The sequence below is a fragment of the Vitis vinifera genome, chromosome 3, assembly GCF_030704535.1.
Source record: "Vitis vinifera cultivar Pinot Noir 40024 chromosome 3, ASM3070453v1".
NCBI classification, from domain to species: Eukaryota; Viridiplantae; Streptophyta; class Magnoliopsida; order Vitales; family Vitaceae; genus Vitis; species Vitis vinifera.
In genome coordinates, this window is record NC_081807.1 from 16,203,776 (window position 1) to 16,216,495 (window position 12,720).

The 12,720-nt window shown below is 30.1% G+C and overlaps 1 protein-coding gene across 1 annotated transcript; it reads left to right on the plus strand.

Moving 5' to 3' along the window:
* Nucleotides 1-3,946: 3,946 nt before the first annotated feature.
* LOC100852868 (ankyrin repeat-containing protein ITN1) lies at nt 3,947-10,768 on the plus strand. Its single transcript, XM_010649924.2, has 2 exons — nt 3,947-3,967; nt 9,998-10,768. The coding sequence occupies exon 2, from the start codon at nt 10,019-10,021 to the stop codon at nt 10,766-10,768; it is 750 nt and encodes a 249-aa protein (XP_010648226.2). The 5' UTR covers nt 3,947-3,967; nt 9,998-10,018.
* Nucleotides 10,769-12,720: the final 1,952 nt, after the last annotated feature.

Consider the following 12,720-nt stretch of genomic DNA (forward strand, 5'->3'; position numbering starts at 1 on the left):
GCCGATTTACCTTTTTTGGCCCAAAAACCTATCTTTTTCTATTTTTTTCTCTTCTAACACTTGGCAAGGTCTTTAAGTAAATTAATATGCCAAATTTTAAAAGATTTGCCTAAGGTTCATTTGATAAAACTCGGGTTTTTGATGGAAATGTAACTTTAATGCATAAACCGAGTTTTTAAAAATGTATGAAAAGATATGAAAATCCCAAGTGCACCCATGCATTCATCTTACATATGTTTCTTATGATTAAAGGTCTCCCAAATGTCTTGATCTTGCATCCATTGAGTCTTTTGATGAATTTTCAAACAAACACCTGAAATTCTTTATAATTCAAATCAATTAGTCACTTAACCATGATTTACTATCATCAAAACATGATTAAGAGAACCCCTAGGCTAACAATATCTCCCTTTTTTATGATGAAAAACATTGGTTATCTAAGAGGAAAAAAATCTTCCCCTTAAACCAATCATGGATTAACAATCAAAATTTAAGAATTGAAAACAAAAAGATCACGACATGTTAGAGAGTATTGCTACAAAAAAAAATACAAGTCATAAAATATATAGGCATATCATATATCATAAGTCAAATGTATCAGTCAGTACATCATATGTCCAATCAAACTAACATAACTAAACATAAGCAATGTATGATCCAATAAAGATGATATGCATGTATGAGTCTCCTATATCTAGCCTCCTAGATCCTAAAATATCTCCCCCTTTGGCAACATAAAAAAAGAACAAGGGAGGTGCCCAACGAATCAAGGTTAAGGACGTGGAGGTGGAAACATGGAACTCAAGTAGGCCATAATGTCCTTTTGCTAATGCACCATGCAATCCTTAATGCAATCAATTCTCTATTGGAGGTACTTAAACTGAGAAGTGAACCTAGTTTGATACTTGTCCATCCTATCCTCCATAGAATAAAATCATGTGTCATTGACCATTGCAAGCTCCACCATGCAAGTACCAAGAAAGCTAATTAGAGCAAATATATCCATCCAAGGAGCATGGTCAGGAGTATAAGGTACCTGAGGTTGTGGTGTCTTAGTATAGGTGGGCTCAGTGAATGTTGGTCTAGAGAATGAGGGCTCGATGTATAATGGTTGAGTAGATGGTCGGTCTATAAAAGCCAACTAAGTCATCACTGGCTCAAAAAAAGTGGACTCAAACTAAACACCCTTGGTCTATAAAGGAATTTCTATCTGAAGTGAGGGAATGTCAAGCTCGAGCCCTCTCTGCTAGTAACCACTCGGAGGGTCTAGTCCACCCTAAGGGTCTACTCCACTCTTCATCTCCTTAATCCTTGCCTCCTTCTTAACTCTAAGGTGTGTCTATCTTGTCCTCGTGGCTATGCTCTCTTTGCTTTTCTAATCCAAAAACCATTTGGAGTCTTCTCAAATTTCATTCACCCCATGGATTGATCATCATATGTATCATATGTACTGGGATCCTCAAAGTTCGTCTCTCTACTAAGGTCAATGCTAGCATCCTTGAATACTTGGGAAAGGAAGCGACCATAGGGGAGCACTCGAGTGGTGCTCTCGCAACATGCAATCATATGCATCATATAGAACATCATATAGATATATACTTAGAAAATGATCATTTTTTTTTTTTTTTACCAAAAATCAAAATTCCCTTGGCATTGGACATAAAAAATTGGGGAATTCATCAAAAATCCTAAGTACACCCATGCATTCATCTTACATATGTTTCTTATGATTAAAGGTCTTCAAATGTATTGATCTTGCATCCATTCAATCATTTGATGAATTTCCAAACAAACACCTGAAATTCTTTATAATTCAAACCAATTAGCCACTTAACCATGGTTTCTTATCATCAAAACACGATTAGAGAACCCTTGGGCTAACAAATTTTATTTGTAAATTTCATTGCCTTATCATCCAAAATATAAAAACTATCATAATAATCTTCTTAATGAATATGTTTATATTTTTTTTGTATAATAATTAAATATCAAAAAACTAAAATTTATAAATAAAATTATAAAAAATTTTAAATTAAAATATTATGCATATATCATTATTTCTTTTATATCCTTAAATATATTCAAACGAAATACTTCATAAATTTTATCATACATAATTCCTTAAAGGAAAACAAATTAAAAAAACACACATGGGTAGCTTCTCACTACAATTTGTAACTACACAAATGTTATTAATAGGTTTTGCAAATTGCTTCTCAAACTACATGAATTCTTTCTTGAATATACAACGGTTCTTGATTGATCAACATCTAAAATGCTCAAAAGACTCAATACTCAACACAAGCCTATTGCTAGGCTAAAAAAGGCTTCAATTGTTCTTTTAGATTTCATAGAAGAAAAATTTAGGATACTGATTTATTATTTTATTTAATTTTGAATTTGAGTCATTAATGTGTATGGGTAAATCTAGACCATTGAATAAAGAAATGAAGAAACAGAACTTAGTTATAGAAAGGAATGAGAGTTAAATATGTAAATCATAATAATCAAGTACAAAGTAATGATGTTTTCTAAACCATATGATGCCAATTTCTAATGGATGACAAAAAATCCCTCATAAATCTATATTTAAACTCAAATTTATTAAGTGATTATTGAAAATGGTAATTGAAAATTTTATACGTTATATATATAATTTTTTGTTAAAAAATATTGGGTGCTATAAATTAAGTTATGATAGGTTACATAAGTTGTATAGGAGATTATTAAATAATTTGGGTATATAACTTTCAGCTACGCTATGTGAAATTTTTGGTAGATAAATAATTATATGATTAGGAGTGACCAAAAGGGGAATCCTTCACATGCACATATTCTAGAACCCATTTTTATTTTACTCAAAGTGAAAGAAGGAAAATTTAAAAAATAAATATTTTCATACAAAGATCACACTTTTAAAGAACAACTCTAAGGTATAAACAAATATATATCATACCAAGGCAATGTTGAATAAATCAAATGTATATTAAAAAAAATGATATTTCAATACAACGGCAATGTAGAAAAGAAATGAAACTATTTTTCCTTGTGACTATTTCTAATTTTTGGCAATTACCCAATTTTTAATAACTTTAAAAGGCCTTTAGAAAATACTAAAAAAAGAGAAAAGGAAAAAAAAAATCTTCTTTGTAGATCCATCTACGCACTACTAGTAAAAAAATTGTAAAATATTCCTCACCCTTTATAACCGATTAAATTACAAATGTATTATTGAAAGCTATTGTGGTTGGATTAATATGTACTATTAGACTTCAATTACCTTCTTCAATATAATAATATTCCATACCTAAACATCATATAAAGCTAGATTATTTACTTGTGATACATTTTTATATTTCAATATATTATGTAAAAGTAATCCACCATGTCTCATATTACTGAAAGCAGATTCTATTCACTTCAAGGACTCGTTAAGCTTTTGGTAAAGAATGATACATCATGGCATGCTAGTGTTAATTCTCAAGAAGTTGGCTTAAGTGAGACTAAGGAGTTAGATATAGAAAAGGAAGAAAAAATATCCCAAGAAATTGAAGGACAAAACTCCCAAGAAAAGAAAGGACAAAATTTTCAAGAAAATGAAGGGCGAAACTACCAAGAAAGTTCAACCAACTACAAGTACAAGAAGAGCGATGAAGCTCCATTATTTTTGGCAACAATGTCAAACATTCAAGACATTGTTGAAGAAACATTGGTTTGTCATCCTCAAGCGCTTGAGCATATTAATAAGGAGGGAATGAACATACTACATGTGGCAATCCTTCACCGTCATATTGAAATTTTTGATGTAGTGGCAAAATCTGAATTGCTTGCAAGAAGTCTATTATCAGCTACAGATAACAAAGGGAACTCCTTATTACATATGGTTGGCCTAAAAAGAAAAAGTCAAGCTAGTGAAAAGATGCAAAGCCCTGCATTCCAGCTACAAAAAGAGTTGCTGTTGTTTAAGGTGCACTTCTACTTACCCATTAATTATAACCATAAACATAGTGCTCATGCATACACTTGTGGCAAGTCATTTGATTATTAATCTTCATTACTAATAATAATAATAATAATAATAATAATAATAACAAGTTATTAAGTAATGGATGAAAAATATGCATCCAAGTTAGGAAAATGACAAGGTACTTATTAGGTACTAAATTTCAAATTTGAGTCATTAATGTATTTAATAAAATTTATATCATTAGATTCCAAATAAAACCAAGGTACTAAGAAATAAAACCTAGATGCAGTAAATAAGTCTTAATTAAATAGTGTTAGGGTTTTAACTATACCAACCTAAGATAATTGCCCGGGGGAGGGTGAATAGGATGATGGTTGCTTTTAACAAATTTAAATATAAAGAGCAAGTGACAATTGTATGTAATAATATAACAAGTATAATGAAATGCAATTGAAAATAAGGTAAAGAAAGTAAAGGAAAAGAGAAATGCAAACTTAAGATTTTATAGTTCAAGCAACCTAGCATATATCCATTCTCTTTAAGGTTCAATCCCAAGCTTGAGATTCCACTATCCCAAAGCTTCCAAATCAAGCCTTCAAGGTTTACACTTGGATTAATTAGCTTCAGTGGGCACTTATATTTTTCCTCGAGAAATTCCTTACTCTTGATGATCTCCAAGAGATACCTCACACTTAAATTTTTCCCTCAAGTGATACCCTACAATTGAGCCCAACTCACAAGGTATATAAAATAATATTGAATAAGAATAAAACTTCTATTTTACAATTTTTGCATAGTGGATTATAAGGAAAATAAGGTTGAATAGTGCACTAAGATGAACTCTCTAAGTACACTTTAAAAACACTCCTTCAAGCTTAAATAATATTTAAGAATCATTTAGAACTCTTTCCCATTAATACAAGAATCTTGGAGCCTTTAAATAAGAGTTGGAAACCTAAACTAGTCATGCTTGTTAAGCACAATTTAGGTTTAACAAGTCGAAGAACCAATCGACCAACTACTAGCCATTGTGATTATTATTGGCTAATCGGCTCAACTAGTTGAGGCTTAACCTCAATGGTTGAACACATGCTATTAAAAGAAACAAAGTGCAAGTGCACCTCAACTGAACAGGTTCCTCCTTACCTCAATCGATTACACTGTAAAGTGTATAAAAGACCTAGTTTGAGGCTTGGAACCTCTAACAACTTATATTCAACTTCATAAATCTTTTAAAACAAGTTTAGAAAGAATTAGATTCATAGTTTTAATCAAGAACATGAAATCATTTAGTTTATAATAGAATAAAATCGATTTTGATACTTAGATGAATTTATGTGCTTCAATAAAAAAAAGTAATGTAATATGAACCTAGTGCACTAGCAACTTTACAAAAAGATCCTAGGTAATAGGTCTTTATTTCTCTTCTCTTTGAAGTTTTCTCCTTCTTCTTGATTTTCCTCTGACTTGATATTTCTTTTATTGCTTCTTTAGATATCTTTTTGTCTAAATATACTTAGAATAAATCATTAGTGGCAAACTTTGTTTTATTATCATCAAAACCAAAATTAACCAAACTTTAGTTTCACAATTTCCTTTTTGAGATGACAAAATCAAAGTTGCTCAAATACTTCCCCCTTAATATATGCTCCTTGATTTTTAGAAAATGTTCAATTTTAAGAATCTTAAGGATTAAATTTAAGGTGCTAAAAAATAATATAACCAAATATTAACAACACAAAGAGCAATTAGCAATTGGTAAGATAACAAATAGGATGCATGCATGTATATAATAATTGAAGTATGAAGCATCAATATTCAAGATTGCTGAAACAAATATTATCATCCTAGTATTATAATAACTTATTACTAATTTTCCTCCTTTTTGTCATCAACAAAAAGTCTCAATTAAGTATGGTAAGAGAATTTATTAATCAATCATAAATGATGTCACAAAAAATAAATAATAAGCATAACATCATTTTTCCTCTTCTTTTTCTTTTTCATTTGAAAATATATTTCAAATGAAAATTTTCTCAATCTTAGAGCATGATTTGCTAAAAATGGTAAGGGAATGAAATATTTTTCATTTAAAACATATTGTTATTTCCCAACATATGCAATTTAAAAGATGCAACACATAACATGCATAATTTAACATCATTAAAACAGGCAAGCATGTGATCATTTTTTTTCACCTAAGGTTTTCATAAATGATGACTTCTTCTTAATACAAGCCTTGGGATAGCAATTATGTCAATTTCATTAAAATGACTTTTCTTTGTATGATCATAATTCAATACATTTTCAATTGTTCTTTATGAAAAAAATTCAAACCAATAGGATAAGATAGAAAAAACAATTTGAAGCATTTCTAAACTTCTTATGCCAATTTGATAATCCTTATCATGATGATTGACACTATATCCATTCCTTTAGAAGAGTTTTTGATTATTTAGAAATGAAAAAATTCATTTAGGAATTTAATTCTAAATCTAATTACATCATGTCATGCTTATAAGGACTTTATTCTAATAGATGACATATAGTTTTAGCATTTAATTACGCATTTTTCTTTTCTTACTCATTTCACTCATGGATTGACTCTGGAATGGATACCTCATTTTCAATTTTAGTTGGAATATTATATCTATTTTGAATGACTTTCCATAAATCAAAATCAATAGACTTTAAAAACCAAGTCATTTTTGTTTTTGAATACCTATACTCATATCTGAAAAAGAATATGATATCTATTTTTGTTCTAATGGGCACTTATAATTTTTCTTTAGTGATACCTCACTCTTTAATAGATGTCTCTAATAGGCACTTATAATTTTTCTTAAGTGATACCTCATTGTTTAAGAGATGTCTCACTCTTAAAGATCCCCAAGTGACACTCCACACTTGGACAACCCTAAGTGATAACTCACACTTAAATTTTTCACTAAATTGATACCTTATACAATTAAGCCTAACTCACAAGATGTATAAGAAGAAAATTGATAAAATAAAACTTCTAGTTTACAATTTTGGTACAATGGAATATACAAAAACTAGAATTGAATGGTGTACTTGTTAGGATTGAGCCGTATAAAGCATGACATAAAGTAACAAATTGAGATTCATTTATAAATTTACTTATCTATGTTTTTGGGTTTCCCATATGCATTAATTGGTCATTTGAGCATACATGCTCACATCACTTGCATTGTATATGACTTGGGTGTCTTAGGAGTTGCACAAAAGATCCATGTCATGGGTTCCTTGTAGAGTGATAAGTAGTCCACAATTAGTTCATGAATTTGGGAAATCCATGTGAGACTATAGTGCATTATCTCCTAATTGGAGGGATGACTTGTCTTGGTTATCATGATGGTTTTTCCATAGTGAGTGTTCTAGTGTATGCAATGCACACTGGATAGGACTAATGGTGAATCATGATGTAAGACAATTAATTAATTATCATGATTCACCAAGCTACTATACTGCATAGACTCTCAACCTTGAGAAGGTATTGAGTCTTTGACCCATGGGTAAGACCCTAAGGTGGTCACATATCCTTATGGATGGAGTCACTGTTGATGGAGGCTAGTGGTGGTAACAGGTATTCCCAATAGAGGCGCCATAATATCTTATGGGTTTGAGATAGTGTGTCCCTTAGGTGATTCAAAGGACATGTGATCTAGAAGACTTTGGTTATAACATTTCCATTAGTGGAAATTTGACATATGCTTTTTGAAGGTAGAGTATGTCAATTAATCCTATAATAAGTGAGATATGTAATTCAAGGATTGGAAGGGTAATCTTGATAGGTGATATAGCATTAACTTATTAGATTATAGACACCAGTTCATGGGGAGTACTCTACATGCAATGGACAGTAGGTCACAAACCCAAGCTTTGTCTCGTTGTTATTTACATAGGATACTAAAGTGTAGTTGATTCTCTATTGTGGGATCTTGAATCAACTTCAAAAGTGAATTCTTATGGAATTAATTCTCTTATGGGTTCCAATGGTTCCCGCTCAAGCTCATATACCTTGATGACATTGTCTATGAGAGTTGGATTGGCTCTAGGTTCATTTTTATGCATACAAACATTTTGATAATTACATAAGATTGCACATGAGTTAGTGAACAAGGTCTCTAAATTGGGTTAATTAATTTGTTAGATAGCCCTATTAGGCTAATTAATCAATAAGGAACCTTTTAGTTTAGATTAAGTGACCCAAGCCCCTAATGGGCTCAAGTCACTTAAGCTTATGGAGAACCTTATAAATGCCCATTTAGGGAGGGTTTCTAGAGACTTGTCTTCCATTTTATGAGAAATAGTCATAGCCTCTACCCTCCTTTTCTTCCCATCGGTTGAGTGCCAAGATTTAAGGAAGAGCCATCGAGCGGAAGACCGTGGGTCTATGAGACTTCCAACGACTTCATTTAAATACTTCACTGCATGGATTTGATTTAAAAATATTCAAATTAAGTTAAAGTTTTCTTTTTTGATATCTAAATCTTATTATTGTTTAAAATTGCTTGTTTTCTCTAAATATAGGATTTAGATAAAGCCTAGGAAAGATTTGCATGTACCTAAATTGATTTGGGTGTAGGGAACAGAGAAATATGGGTTTTCCTATAGTACTAAGATGAAATACAAGTTTGAAAGCAAGTCACTTTGAAAACACTTTAAAAAGGCTTAAATAATATTTAAGAATGATTTAAAACTTTTTCCTAATCAATATAAGAAATTTGAAATATTTAAATAGGATTTAGAAACTCAAACTAGTTGTTAGACACAGTCTAGGTTCGACCAATCAATTGGCTACTAGTTATTGGGGTTACTAAATCAAGCCTAATTGGCTTAATCGGTTCCTCTCTACTTCAACCAATCATATTGTAAAGTGTATAAAAGACCCTAGCTAGTTTGAGGCCTGGAATTCCTGGAAACTTTTATTCAACTTCATAAACCCTTTAAAAAAAGCTTGATTAGGAAGGATTAGATTCAAGAAAATAAAATCTATTTAGACATTTGGATGATTTTATGTACTTCAATAAAAATGTAATGTGCTATGAACCTAGTGCACCAACAGTTTTACAAAGAGATCCTAGGGAATAGGTCTTGACTCTTCTTCTCTTTGAGGTTTTTTCCTTCTTCTTAATTTTTATTTGATTTAGTATATCTTTTATTGCTTTTTTGAAAATCTTCTTACCTAAACATACTTAGGATAAATTATTAGTTTTAAAATTTGTTTTATTATTATCAAAACCAAGATCGGTTTCACAAATAGAGATAAATAGAACCTTTTTAACAAATATAAATATAAATAAGATCATCTTTACCACCTATCAATTTTTCTTTGGCCATCACTTTTGTGTATGATATGAAAATTAGCTTTTCAATGTTGTAAAATGATCCTTTAAGTTATCACTATAGGCTTTTTTAGCGTACACAAGGTTAAATTAATGCATAGAGAAAATAAACAATACACCAATGAGATTCAAACTCAAGACCAAGCTACTCTTACCATGTTAAAATCCACTAATTGACCTTAAAGTTTAAGTTATTAGAAAAATACTAAAGAAAGAAAAAAGTATTAAAAAATAATTTTCTCATTTTTGTTTTAATATATAAAATATAAAATGTAAAAATATAATATAATTAAAATTAATAAAAAAATACTTGAATATTTTGAAATTATTTAATCCTTAGATAAGAGTTAAAATAAGTAAAATGAGTTTAAAGTAATATATAAAAATGATTTTTGATTTTAAGAATTTTTTTTTTTCTTTTACTTTTTATTTTCTTCTACTTTTTCCCTCTATTTTTCTCCGCTTCCCTCAAATTATTTAAGAATTGTCTAAGAATCAAACACAACCTAAAAGTTCATGAATAATTACTCTGAAGGTTTTTTTTTTCCCTAATATTTTTAATTTAGTCTAATGATAAATGGAGGGATTAGAAAGAACAAAAATGCTTGTATGTGTTACATTAGAATAACAGTGCTACTCGTGATTGTATGTGTGGGTACAGAAAGTGAAGTCAGCCTGTAAGATGCATTTGACCAAGCCTCTCAACAAAGATAACCAGACTGCTGAAGAATTATTTGCTGCTAGGAATGAGAGACTCCATCGAGATGCCAAGGAATGGCTAATGCGCACCACTGAGAATTGCACCATTCTTTCTGTTTTCATAGCCACTGTCGCCTTTGCAGCAGCCTACACGGTACCAGGAGGTCCTAATCAAGACACCGGTATTCCAATCCTTAACTCTAAACCCTTGTTTGTGGTTTTCATATTAGCTGATGTGTTCTCCCTCACTTTGGCTTTGACAACTGTGGGTATATTTCTCTCCATCCTTACATCCTCATTTCCACTACAAGACTTCGAAACATATCTTTTTAAGAAGCTGACACAGGGAATTATATGTATGATCCTCTCGGTCTCAATGATGGCGGTGGCGTTTGGAGCAACAATCATCCTGATCATGATGACACATAATTGGAAAAATGCTGTTTGGAGTGTGGTTGGATTTCTTCCTGTCCCCATTTTTTTTCTCTCATATTCACCTCTACGTTCAGCAGTCCTGGGACGTTGCACAGAATCTTCCAAAAATTTTGTTGCAAAATTCCTCAAAGGTGTTGCCATTGGGGTTGGAATATTCGTCTTTGTCCTCTTTTATTGTTTATATCTAGCTTTCAAAGGACTGTTCTGGACCGTGAAAAAGGCTTTTGGTTGGATTTGTGGGAATAAATCCGATACCCAATCTCCACAGCCAACTGCAGCTCCAATTACTCAAGTTTGAAAGAAGAAACAGAATTTCGTGTCAGAACTCTTTTCAGAGCATGTTGTCCTCTCTTCTTTTTCTATAAAGTAACAGAACTTGCCTGTGTAAAGTTAATAATTAGCATATTGAGAGTGTAGTATTAGTTGCTGACTCATTCTGATGCATGTATGTTTTAAATTTTAATTTTAGAGACTATATATATATATATAGAGAGAGAGCGAGAAGGTTTTCTCACTCCTTCCAAGCATTTCTCTCAGCAAAATGTTCGTTTGTTCATTTGTATCAAAACACCCTTTTAGTATCGAAAATACCAAAAAATTAAAGTTCATTTGTTCTAATTTTCTCTTCATTCTACCTATATACGACTTTTAAAAAGTGCACTATCGTTTCCAAACCCAATGTTTCTTGATACTTCCATTTAACTTTTACTCTTTGAATCAAGTACTAAATGCTACCCATTCCTTATTTTCCTCACTCTATTGGCAAACATATCCCCATAAGTTTTGTCCCTTCCGATCTTATTAAGTTTCAATAGTTGAGCAAACAATCCTCACACCAAATTTTTATATTCATTTTAGGTCAAAGAAAAAATTGAATTTCTTAGATATCATCAATCAAATGTTCATATTTTAAAATCTAATTACTTACAAATTTGAGTTGTTAGGTATTGAATTTCTTAGATATCATTAACCAACTGTTCGCATTTTAAGATCTAATTACTTACAAATTTGAGTTGTTAGGTAAGATCTTATTTATTTGGGGGATAAAATAGGATGTATTATCTAACAACTTAAATTTATAAGCAAATAGATTTTAAATAATGTCAGTACGTATTTAATTTTATATTATTTTTAATTATTAAGATATTCTATTTTAAATATGAAACAACTATTTCCTCATCTTAAATTTTTATATTAATCTTAGGTGAGAGATAACATTAAATTTCTTAAATATCATTAACCAATGGTTTGTACTTTATGATCTATTTTCTTACAAATTTAAGTTGTTAGGCAACGACCTATTCATTTGGTGGATGAGATGGGATGTCTTACCTAATAACTTAAATTTATAAACAAGTAGTTTTTAAATAATATTTGTATTCATCTTTATATTATTTTAATTATTGGTTATCTTAAATTTTTATATTCATATTAGGTTAAAAATTGAATTTCTTAGATATTACCAATCACTTATTTGCATTTTAAAATCCATTTCCTTATAAAATTGAGTTGGTAGGTAACGTCTTATTCATTTGGAGGACAAGATAGGAGGTATTACTTAAAAACTTAAATTTATAAGCAAATAAATTTTAAATGGTGTGTATATATTCATCTTTATAGATATTATTTTTAATTTTTATGGTATTGTATTTTAAACATATGAAACAACATGCAATTTCATTATCTCAAATTTGTATATTCATATTAGGTCAAACATTGAATTTCTTTTGGATCATCAATTAATTATTTACATTTTAAAATCCATTTGTTTACAAATTGAGTTGTTAGGTAATGTCTTATTCATTTGAAGGATAAGATGGGATGCATTACTAAACAACTTAAATTCATAAGCAAATGGATTTTAAATACTATGTATATTATATATATATTTTTTAATTGTTAAGGTACTATATTTTAAACATATGAAACAACGATTTCGTTATCTAGATTTTTTATATTCATCTTAAGTTAGAGTAAACATTGAATTTCTTAAATATTGAATTGCTACTCTTGGTTCTCACTACACTATTGAATTGCTACTTATCAAAATTGCAATTAATCAAATTGCACCACAAGTGTATAGATCCCATTATTTGGAACGTTGTATACATTTGTTTCATCATTTAGTACTTCAATTTCATTGTTTATACCTATTTCTATTTTTTTATACTTAAGGTCTTATTATTTATATATTTATTTAAGGATTTAGATTTTAACATATATTTTCAGTGATTTGGATTAAATATATCC